The sequence below is a fragment of the Myxine glutinosa genome, chromosome 12 (genome assembly GCF_964187855.1).
Source record: "Myxine glutinosa chromosome 12, kmMyxGlut1.1, whole genome shotgun sequence".
NCBI classification, from domain to species: Eukaryota; Metazoa; Chordata; class Myxini; order Myxiniformes; family Myxinidae; genus Myxine; species Myxine glutinosa.
Genome location: NC_136272.1, coordinates 69,844,866 through 69,857,137, shown reverse-complemented (window position 1 = coordinate 69,857,137; position 12,272 = coordinate 69,844,866). Strand labels below are relative to the sequence as shown.

At 43.8% G+C, this 12,272-nt stretch overlaps 2 protein-coding genes across 3 annotated transcripts in view; one reads left to right on the top strand and one right to left on the bottom strand.

Moving 5' to 3' along the window:
* The first annotated feature begins 1,117 nt into the window (after positions 1-1,117).
* On the top strand, positions 1,118-2,731 carry LOC137437185 (protein FAM200C-like). Its single transcript, XM_068131550.2, has one exon. It carries the CDS (start codon positions 1,118-1,120, stop codon positions 2,729-2,731), a length of 1,614 nt encoding a protein of 537 aa, XP_067987651.2.
* Positions 2,732-3,041: 310 nt separating this feature from the next.
* LOC137437507 (ubiquitin-conjugating enzyme E2 K) overlaps positions 3,042-12,272 on the bottom strand; it is a 27,589-nt gene continuing 18,358 nt past the window's right edge. For both annotated transcript variants that reach the window (XM_068131883.2, XM_078766000.1), the window contains exons 5-7: positions 11,414-11,513; positions 11,128-11,256; positions 3,042-4,412 (exon numbers count right to left, since the gene is read on the bottom strand). In XM_068131883.2, coding sequence (XP_067987984.1) covers positions 4,338-4,412; positions 11,128-11,256; positions 11,414-11,513 — 304 coding nt within the window. In that variant the 3' untranslated portion in view covers positions 3,042-4,337. The remainder of the gene's footprint in view (positions 4,413-11,127; positions 11,257-11,413; positions 11,514-12,272) is intronic.

Genomic DNA, 12,272 nt, shown 5'->3' with positions numbered 1-12,272 from the left:
GAGTTGCACCGATCGTGAAAATTTCCTGTCAATCGGACCTACGGTTGCAGAGAAAATCATATTTATTCTGTGCGAACAAATAAACAAACGCAAAAGCAATACCTGCTCCTCAGGCGAGGGTAAGTAGAACACACTTTGTGGAGCAGTTTCATGCATTTGACCTCCGCCAGGATGAAGAGTTTACGTTTTGTATCCACCGATAGGCCGGTTCTGGATTCGGACCTGAACCAAAGTCGAATCAGCTTGCTGTTGTCACTTCACCAACGAATCCACCACGTTTTGGCGTAATCCGTCCAGAACGTGTTGAGATATCATGTGATACTGTATATCGTTTTTGGGGCCATCTCTCCCTTGTGAAGAATCACTTAAAAATATTATCGATCCAGGGGTGTTCCGTTACCAATCGGCTTGCTATCGCTTGCTAAGCCAGCCGTTCCTTAGCCGCTTCATCTGAGTGCTTAAACTACCTGGCGCACACTCCACAAGCTGATTGGTAATGGAAGACACCCTGAATCGGGATCTTCACCAAAATCGGATCAAGTCTTCCTCGTCACGCACCCAACATGTCCAAGTTTCATCCGAATCCCTCCATGGACAGCTTAGGCTTGGCTAGTTTATTATTGAATAGTTTGTGATCCTTTTAATACAGCGTTTCTCAACCGGGGGCCACGTGCCTTCGACCGGGGGGCCACGAGCGGACGCCGAAAAACTGCGATTCAGAATGCAGAAGCTTGTAATGTACAATTAAGGTGACGAGTCTCCGGTCATAGTGTCAAAGTAAAAAGGGTAGATGAGTTTAACCTTCTCTAAAAAAGGGTAGATGAGTTTCTCTCCATCTCTTTCTGCTTCTTTACATCTCTACTTCCTTTCTTCTCCTTCCCTCCAGAGCACTTTTCTAAACCTAATTTTCAACCTTACTGTATTACCGTTACAAAAGTAATTAATTCGTATTTGCAATTTTTTTCTCAGATGTCAAAGGCTCGAAAATGGAATGACAGCTATGTCAAGTTTGGATTCACGAATGTCAGTCGAGATGGCGTGGACTGCGCGCAATGTCTGCACTGCTCGGTCGTGATGTCAAATGCGTCACTACGTCCTTCCAAACCATCGCGACAAGATGCACCCCGGCAGGAAGGAAGATAATATCGACGCTCTGTCTGCGAAACGATCACGATATGACCGTGAAGCGACACTTCCCAAATTTGGATTCCGGCCAGAAGAAAAACCTGCTCTTCAATCCAGCTACGAAGTGGCATACCGAATTGCGAAGTGCAAGAAGCCGCACACTATTGCTGAGGACCTTATCAAGCCATGTACAGAGAAAATGGTGGAATTGATGATCGGACCAGAGGCGAAAAAGAAGTTCCAGCAAGTTTCGCTCTCTAATGACACGATCCGACGACGGATTGACGACATGGCTGCTGATGTGTGCCGTCAAGTTTGCTCCGAAATCAAACAAAGCACGCTCCAGGCTAGCCTTCAATTCGACGAGTCTACCGACACCGCCATGGAGAGCCAGTTGATCGCCTTCGCTCGCTACGAGAGAAAGGGAAAGATGAAGGAAGAGTTCTTGTTCTGCAATACCCTACCAACCACAACGACAGCAGCAGATATCAAAGCTATTGTGGACTCTTTTTTTGAAGCTAACGGACTCGGTTGGCAGAATTTCAAGCACATTTGTACTGATGGTGCCCCAGCGATGGTCGGCGTCAGAGGAGGGTTCGTCACGCTTGTGAAGAACGAATGGCCCCATGTGACGTCCTCCCACTGTTCGCTACACCGATACGCTCTTGCGTCAAAGACTCTTCCGCCTCGTTTGCTGGAAGTCATGGACGTCGCGGTCAAAGTGATCAACTTCATTCGTGCGAAGGCCAAAAATCATCGGCTCTTCCAACTACTGGCCAACGAAATGGGAGCGGAACATGTTGGACTTCTGTTCCACACCAAAGTCCGTTGGCTATCGAGGGGGAAATGCCTCTCTCAGCTGTATGAACTCCGGGTTGAGGTGGAAATCTTCCTGCGAGACAACGAAAACAACCTCCATGTCCACTTTGACAATGAAGAGTTCGTCATGATGCTCGCCTACCTGGCCGATATATTCGGCCAACTCAACGAAATGAACCAGTCCTTGCAAGGCCGTGATGTGACAGTCAGTGACGTTCAAGACAAGCTTGCCGGACTGTCTGCTAGAATGGAAGTCTGGCAGGCACGAATCAAGGCCGGGTCCACTGCCTCGTTTCCTTTCTTGGACGAGCACCTGCAGATGCAGAGGATTGAGCTTCCCGTCGGCATCAAAGATTGCATCACTAGACATCTTGACAATCTCTCCGCTGAGTTCAAATCGTATTTCGACGATGCACCGTTGGATGTTCCGTGGCACAAAGACCCGTTCAACGCCAAAATTGAACCTACTGAAGACGAAGCAGAGGAGCTGGCAGAGTTGAAGGTTTCAAAAGCAATGAAGCTGGTCTTCAGTAACAAAGAAGACCTCTCCACCTTCTGGTTGTCTGTTCAGGATGCGTATCTACTACTCAGCAAGAAGGCATCCGTAATGCTCATTCAATTCGCCACAACATATCTTTGCGAATCTGGATTTTCTGACCTTGCGACCATTAAAACGAAGTCCAGAAACCGTCTTGACGTTGGGAACGATATTCGCCTTGCTGTGTCCAAGACGGAGCCGGACATAAGAGGCCTCGTCAGACAAGCCCAACAGCAAGTGTCTCATTGATTGTATTGCTTAGAAAAATGTTTACTTTGATTTATCTTTTAAGACTGAGTAAATAAATTTCATAAAACGAAATCTGCATCTTTTATTGAAGGGCAGGGGGCCACGAATGTTAAGCGACTCGGTAGGGGGGCCATGAGCCATCAAAGGTTGAGAAACGCTGTTTTAATAGAATATCCATTCAAAAATGTATTTACCAATAAAGTGACGACGGTGTGGAACCCATGAACAAAACAAAAGGTACCACCTCCTGTGCTTCCCAACACTTGGAATACCCGTGGGCATTCCGAGACTGAAAACAAAAAGAAAAAGATTTTCCACTTTGACAATTTATTCTGCTTCTTGGTAAACCTTTTCACTGGCATAAAGCAATTGTTTTCCAGACAAGATAGCACAATGTTGCAATTACATTTAAAAATAGATGTATATATCAATTTAAACAAAAAAACAAAACCCATGCACAAATACCTTCCATAGTAAATCAGAATGATGGAAATGCCTTGAAATGCCTTGAAATGCCATGAATCATAATCAAAACTGTGCTCCCTTTTCACTGATGAGGTGAAAAAAACAAAAGATGTGGCTGGAAATGGATCCGTCGGCTTTTCAAACTTCCCCAGCAGCGGTTCCTCCATCCAACTGACGTCCTTCTCCCCGATTGACCGCAAAGTAAACAATCAAATGGCAATGCCATGTCGATGCCAGTTGGACTTTCTTTTGAAGCAAAAACAAAAGCAGATCAGATCATGAAACTCAGCTTGGAACGACACAGCAGTGTAAGGAATAATTAAAATGAGCAATTAAAAGAATACGGGCAAGATAAACCCGCAAAGTGTGGCGTTCACGCCAGAAAAACCATCGAGCAGCAAACATCATCACTTGAGCTTATCCATTATTGGCTGAAAATTGTAATTTTTCTTTTTTAACCGCAGCGGAAAAATGAGAAATTGAAGGAAATGTGCTCAGCTTGCGAGGACGTACGCACACGTATCCGTCGCCGTTCTCGTCTTTGAAACGGCGTGCAATTTGGCGCAAACTCCATCTGCCGGAGGAGCGGCTCGACGGTCGAGTGGGCAAACTCGGTCGGTTTGATTTCCCTGGTTGCTCGGACGGAAATTTCCATGCCTCGCAACAGAGCGGGGACCTAACGGACATCGATCCTAGCCTCGAAGCGTTCACGACTAATCACGAGCACCCCTCGGCTCCGTCAGGAGTACAGGCTCAACCGGCGCCACCTTCTTGGATTTATTGGCGCAGATCAACAGAAGATCGGCGTATGGCTGTATTGCAACATGCCAAGCGGTCTCATGCGCGGATGCTCGAGAAAGGTCTTCCTGTACACAGTGACTCGATGCTTCATTGTGCACGACTAGGCATGAGCAGCGTGTGCAGTATGTGCAAGAATGATACGCCGCATTGACTATGTGACTATGTACAGCAGTTTCATGCATTTGAACATGTATCCCAATTTAGCCCCTTTCTTATAATCCCAATGTTATCCTTAGCTCGTTCTCCTTGCCCCACATTAATCCCCACACCATTTGCACTTTTTCCTCCTTCCAAGGTGAAAAAGCCAGTCATGACATCTTTTGAAGACTCGATGGAAAACTCAGCAGTTGAGAAGTTGTTCCATCGCATTTTCCACATCCCAGCCATGAGAAGAGAGAGCTGCTATGACAGGTTGCTGTGGAGGAATGGCAAAAGAAAATGGTCAACACAAAATATATTTTATAATGTAGCAAGATGTGTCTACTATAAATGGATGCTGTATGTATTAATGCATGTATGTATGTATGTATGTATGTACACTGTACAGTCACGTGAAAAAGTAAGTGCACCCCATGTAAAGTTTTGACTTTTTCAACATATTTCAACATACAGCGATTTGATCTTCATTTCAACAATATTGATAGATGAAGGTGATATAATATAACAGATATCATGAAACATTTACATTTTGTAGTCCATTGTATAATTTAAATAAACATAAGTGCAAATTTCGCATGTGGAAAAAGTAAGTACACCTCTACATTTATCACTATTTCAAATACCTAAAATTAGAATCAGGTGCACCAGCTCAGGTGCAAATGATTAGAATATCGTTAGAGGATCTTGGAGGAACCTATCTTATTTAAACCTCAGACATTTCGTTTGGTTTGCTCTTTGTTGTTGAAGTGTGCGGCGTCACCATGCCTAGATCAAAAGAGCTCTCCGAGGCCTTCAGAAAGAAGGTTAGAGATGCGTACGAGTCTGGGAAGGGATTTAAAAAGATCTCCAAACAATTTGAAATCAATCATTCGACTGTCCGGAAGATCATCTACAAGTGGAGAAGATTCCAAACAACTGCCAACTTGTTCAGGCCAGGCCGCCCCAGCAAGTTCAGCCCGAGAGCAGACCGCAAGATGCTGAAAGAAGTCTCGAAGAACCCCTGAATGTCATCACAGGACCTACAGGTAGCTCTTGCCACTGTTGATGTCAAAGTGCACGAGTCTACCATTAGAAAGAGGCTGCACAAATTTGATCTACATGGGAGGTGTGCCAGGAGGAAACCTTTGCTGTCCAGAAAGAACATCAGGGCAAGACTAAAGTTTGCCAATAAACACCTAGGCAAAGACCAGCACTTCTGGAACAAAGTGCTCTGGACAGATGAGTCAAAGGTAGAGCTATTTGTCCACAATACCAGAATACATGTTTGGCAAAAACCAAAGACAGCATTTGACCACAAGAACCTGATACCAACTGTAAAGCATGGTGGTGGAAATATTATGGTTTGAGGCAGCTTTGCTGCATCAGGGCCTGGGCAGCGCACCATCATAGAATCCACTATGAATTCTTCATTGTACCAGAGGGTGCTTGAGGATAATGTGAGGCCATCTGTCAGCAAGTTGAAGCTCAACCGAAGGTGGACCTTGTGACATGACAATGACCCTAAACATACCAGTAAATCCACCAAGGAATGGCTGAAAAGAAAGAAATGGAGGGTTCTGGAATGGCCAAGTCAAAGCCCGGATATAAATCCGAATGAGATGTTGTGTGGGGATTTGAAACGAGCTGTGCATGCAAGAAACCCCTCAAACATCGCACAGCTGAAATAATTCTGCATGGAGGAGTGGGCAAAAATTTCTCCCAGTCGATGTCAGAGATTGGTAGACAGTTATAAGAAACGCCTACTTGAGGTTTTTTCTGCCAAAGGGGGCAATACCACCTATTAGAGCCAAGGGTGTACTTACTTTTTCCACACGCGAAATTTACATTTATGTTTATTTAAATTATACAATGGACTACAAAATGTAAATGTTTCATGATATTTGTTACCTTTATCTTGCGGTACCTTTATCTATCAATATTGTTGAAATGAAGATCAAATAGCTGTTTGTTGAAATATGTTGAAAAAGTCGAAACTTTACATGGGGTGTACATACTTTTTCACGTGACTGTATATATATATATATGTATGTGTATATATGTATATGTATGTATGTGTATATATGTATATATATGTATGTATATACAGTATGTGTATGTGTATATATATGTATATATGTATATATATTCGACCTTCTTCCTTCGACCTCATGGCTTGGTTTTTGCTCTGATATGCATCGTCAGCTGTGAGACCTTATATACACAGGTGTGTGCCTTTTAAAATCATGTCTAATCAATTGAATTTACCACAGGTTGACTCCAATCAAGGTGTGGAAACATCTCAAAGATGATCACGAGAAATGGGAGGCACCTGAGCTAAATTTCAAGTGTCATAACAAAGGGTCTGAATACTTATGTCCATGTGATATTTCAGTTTTTTCTTTTTAATAAATTTGCAAAACTTTCTAAAATCCTGTTTTCTCTTTGTCATTATGGGGTATTGAGTGTAGATTGATGAGGGAAAAAATGGATTTAAACGATTTCAGCATGAGGCTGCAACATAACAAAATGTGAAAAAAGTGAAGGGGTCTGAATACTTTCTGAATGCACTGTATATATGTGTGTGTGTGTGTGTATGTATGTATGTATCTTTGTGTGTGTGTTTGTGTTGTGTGTATGTATGTGTATATGTGTTTATATGTATATGTATGTCCATATGTATGTGTGTATGTATGTGTGTGTGTATTATGTGTATGTGTGTGTATATGAGTATGCATCTTTGTGTATGTATGTATGTGTATGTGCGTGTATATGAGTATGTATCTTTGTGTATGTTTGTATGTGTATGTGTGTGTGCACGGATGTTTTTTGTTGAGTTACACTGCAGCTTTCTGATGTGGAATGTGATCGTTATGATCTCCCGAGTTGATCTCCAAATATATTTTATGTTTGGAGATCAACTCCAAATAATCTACAAATTTTCCTGCGAATAATCCGGAAGAATTCTCTGATTTCTAAACGTGTGCCATGTTAAGGTGTACAGAGCATCTTAATAGGTCCTTCCATGGCATGACATTGCAATTACAAAATAAGCAAAAAAAGGATAACATTGTAACAAAGCACTTATTAATTAATACTAATGATATGAACAACAATAATAATAGTTGTATCATTTGCCAATAATAACAAATGTATAATCAATCCCCCTCCCCTACGCCCCAACCCCCCATTCCCTGCCCTGGCCCCATCACATCTGGGCTTGGTGAAAGGCAAGCCAATGCCCAAGCAGTATGACAGGCAGGTATGCGACAAGGCCCTGAAGACAACCTAGTTATGAAAAGCAACGATTCCCAAGCCTCACCATCTGTCTGCCCATCCAACCTACAATTATAAAAATACAAGTCAATTCAGCAAGAGAGCAATACGATCTTATCTTCATTTGTACCAAAAGTAATGAAAGAGAAAAATCAGAGATTCCCATTCTTAATCAATACAAGATCATAATTGTGTAATGAAGGTTTCATGGCAGCCCGTGTGTGGTTCCACATGCCAACGCTGGCCACAAATGAGCATGGGTGTGTGTGCATACGTGTGAATTTGAGGCAAATGTTTCTTGACATGAGTTTTGATTAGTTTGTGTGTGAACCGCTGCCAAACTTCACCCGATTGGACTTCAATTTCAGCAGAACACAAAGGTTGGTTTCGTCAGAATGTCGTCATCCCACCCATCTGGTTCCCCACGGCCCTCTGTCCAAACTTGATGTGGTTATAGTTACTAGCAAGGGTACCCGCCCAATGGGCGTGGTTTCAATTGGGAGGCCCAAATGAAAAGGCAAAATATCAGAAATTGAAGGCTTTTTTTGTTTTAAACGATTCATATGAACATCCGATGAATCATATCACACGCAAATCATCAAAATCTAAACAGTACATGGCGCCCATTTTGAAAAAAAGATTGAATTCTGCAAAAAGGGAAGCGGCCGCTACACATCTTTCTCAGTCGCACGTTTATGTGTGAAGAGTGCGCGCCGAATCTGTAACACGGAAGCGGCCGCTACACCTGTTTCTCAGTCGCTTTGCACACGCTGCCATGTTACTTCGGAGCCGCACGTTTATATAGGAAGCGTTCGTCAGGAGTCGATCTACTCTCTCCTGGTCTGTAGAATAAACAGTATTTGTAGAATTTCAACAAAAGTCACATCACTGTTCATATCGGTAAATATTATTCCATCGTGTTTGGAAAAACTGGAAAATTGGAAAAACACCATAGCCTATTTTACTCCCAGGGGTCCCAGGAATACCCACCCAAAGTATCGTTGCGATCGGTTGAGCCGTTTTTGCGGTACCTTCGAACGGACGAACAGACATTTGGTGAATTATAGTAAGATGCCAATTACAGACTGTACACATTAATATGAGCATCACCTGATGTGGTTATAGTTATGGTTATTACAGATTGTACTCATTAATATGGAGCTTTGAGACAAATTGAGAAAGGCAGAAAAAAAATCCTACAAAAGCTACAACGAGATATGACCTTGAATTCACATCTAGACAATATGTAATTAAGGTTAAAAAAAAAAAAACGTTTTGCAGAGCTGAACTTGATTGACAGAATGCATATGAACTGTGGCAAGATGTTGAAGACATTGTAAAAGAAGAGGCCAAAAACAACACCCCAAAAGCAAGGAGAAAGACGGAGGCTAAATGGATGTCAGAAAAGGCAATACGTATTACAGAGAGAACAGGAAAGAGCAATCAGAGATTGCAGATCCTCACCGGGACAGTGCAAGACCTGAGTGGATGAGCATGTGCTACAGAAACCCTCGAAGGATCGCTACCATTGAATGGACTGTATATTTTGATGGACAAACAAACAAACAGTGGTGAAAATGTAACCTCCGTCCAACTTGGTAGAGGTTATTAGGAAATTGAAAAAGTTTTGTTTTTACGATACATATTGTTACAGTTGTGGGAATGCAACCCAGGGAGGACATCCATGTACACATAGGGTTCCCCCGAATTAGTTATTTCATTCGTGTGTGGCAGGTAGACCTTTGCCCTTTGTCCAGGGCATTGAGGGAGGGGTGGTAGGGGGGGGGGGGGAGGGAGGGATGGAGGATTCCCAGTGTGATGAATCCCCATTTGCTGATTTTAATCTCCTCAATCCAACAACAATCCGCTTCACTAAACCTCAATTCACCAAACCCTCATTCACCCCATCAGTCTTTCCATCGACCCTGCAACAGATTTATTCTTGTCCTTCAGGTCGTCTGTACATTTGATCCACTCACTCAGCTATTCCCTCAACCATTTGTTCATCAATCCGCCATCCCGTACTCCTCGGTCTCCAAGTCACCACCAACCTCTGTCAAACCCTGTACATGCCAACGAATCCCCTACCATTAGAGACAATCCTCCAGACCGGTCGAATTACCTTCCCGCATTCTTCCTTCCCTGCACCTTCCACATTCATCACACGGTACGACGATTCTCACACACGCACAGCACAGTGGAACATGCGTGTGCATGAAGGAGGGGCAAGAAAGATCACCAGTGACCGCTGGGCCATTTGAGTGTTGGCATGCACGGGGAGGAACGATTCGAGTGTTTCGTGCGTGTGAGGGGAGGGGCGGGGGCACACATCAACGTCTGAACATCACGACGTGGGGATTTTCCAGAGCTCCATTGCTGCAACCGCCCCATCGGACACGCACTAATGGGAAAAGGCCGCGCGGGGTCAAAGGATCCTTACATAAACTTTGCTCCCTCAAAGCCAGGTCCAAGGGATTGTCTGCAGGTCCAGGACAATCCATGCTGGTTCCAGAACGAAGTGAGGGAATGGTGACAACGAGGTTCCTGGTGTACCGTGCGGCTGCATATACACTCACGCTATCTTATTCCGGTTTTCTCCAATAACTTTCCGGTTTTCTCCAAGCTAATGGTCTACTTTTGATGCACAAAGGGAATCAGCATTCCTCAGAGAATCGTTATCAATGATTACCATCCGTCGCCACGTGGGTGAAGCATTGTTCGCACCTCACACCCTTCCTCAATGCCTACGCTACAGCTACGCTGCACTCTCGATCTGTCATCGACACTCTGCCAATCCTCCCCATGCTTCACCCCCTCCCCATGCTTCTTTCTTCTCGTCTCCTTCTTCCCAAAATGAAAGACGGTGCCATGTCTGTTGTGCAAGTCTGTACAAGGCAAATACATTCTAGGGGAAAGTCCGCTCTTCCATGCCTTTTCCTGCCTGCTTGCTTGTAAATACGTGCTTTGATGATTGCCTGGTAGTGAAATAAAGACTGCTATTGGTTGCTTGCTGAGCATCTTTCAAATCTGCCTCAGTGGTCCTTTCTTTCATTGGTCTGGCATAGCGTGTATGTAATAGATACACGGGAGGTTTTTGCCCCACCGATTGGCTCCGCAATTAGCCAATGCTGCACTCATGGTTCTACTCGGCCGTAATATGTAATCAGGTGCGCATTGCTTCGTACCTAAATCCGTCTTTAGGTCACCAATAGCTAACACGACATCGAAGGCGTGAGAACCCCGTTAGACCTAATTATCCCAACCGGTTTCCGATTTTGCATCACAACCCACCGGGCTATGGAGTTATCCATGGTACAAAAGAAGAAAAGGCCAGGAAGACCCAGAAAAGCCTCGCCAAGGCAAGACAAGACAAGCACATGAGGTTGCTCAGCTTATGTGACAGAAGGAAATAAAGCCGGCAGCTTACAAATGAAATGAGAGCAGGCCTGAACATTAACATCTTGTCCAGCACTGTGTGAACACCAAAGGGAAAGAAATATCTGGGGCTTGTGAATGTATATGGTCCCTCACTAGTCCTCATGTCCCTCATCTTTAAAATCTCTCCTTTGTCCCTCAAGCATGCTGTTGTGTTTCCACTGTTAATTTTACGGGAGTGTCCTTATCCGTTCTACGTTCTAGCTCCTTCATGAGCCTCGACTAGATAAACAAAACAAAAAGAAAACAAAACAGAATGCCTCCACCCCCGAAACACCTCTCACCTTTTCAAAGCCCATCCCACAAAGCTTCTCTACATTGCGGAGGTAGTCTGAGTTCGTGGAAGGAGCGCCAGCATACACATGTGCCCAAAGTCTTGCAGTCTGCCTGAACATTTCTGGGCTTTGCTTGTACTGAAAGCAAAGAGCACACCAAAGAAAGGGTTAACATCGCTAACCTTGGCTATGCAAGCCTCCTATTCCCGATTCTTATCATACGAGCTGTGCCTTTTTTCTCCCACGATTAGGATGTGCCAAAATACTTTGCTTGTCGCAAGGCAGCAACCAATACCTGTTGCGCCACAACTGCATCCTGGGGATCATCTGGTTCAGCAGCAGCGAGTAGGGCTTGTAGTGAGAGCAGGACTGTGCGTAAAGTCATAGCTGCAGCCCTGTGCAACATAAATAATTCATCAACAAAAGAACACAGATTGAAATTGGTGAAGATCTACAAATTTAGTGCTTAAAGTAATAGTATCGAATCACTGTTTTTAACGGATTAAATCAATAGGATGTAGATCAAGGAAACTTCATCATATTGATTTCATCCATTGATCTACCTATCTGCCGATGCAGATCGACACTGGCCTTCACCAGTACGAGTCCACTATTTATATTAGATGAGAGGGATGAGAGGTGCTGCTTGTGTACAAGTTGTATCTGCATTACAATACATTTTCATTGTAAAACTTGTACAGCTGCATCCTTTGTGATAACAATCATTTTCACAATGATTTCCAGCACTGGTTGTGCCCAACATGTTCCTCGCAACATCTCATCCATGATCTTGTGTTTGTCTTGCTTGATCTGCTGGTTGCCGTTCACGATTAAGCATTTGAACTCCAGTCGTATCAAATCAAGTCTCACTCGTCTTCTTGCCTCGACAACATCTAAAACTTCTTGCAAAACCAAATTATTGTTTGTGTTCTTGAATGCACAACAAGAATTTGTGCGATCTGCAATTGCAGTAATTATATCCGCAGCACATGCATTATGCTGCATGTGTGAGAAGTGTTGTGATTTATGGGAACGAGACATGGGTAATGAACGAAGAGCAGCAACGAAGGCTGGAAAGGGTGGAAATGCGAATGGTTCGGTGGATGTGTGGAGTATCGTTGAGAGAGAGGAAGACAAATGATGAATTGTGAAAG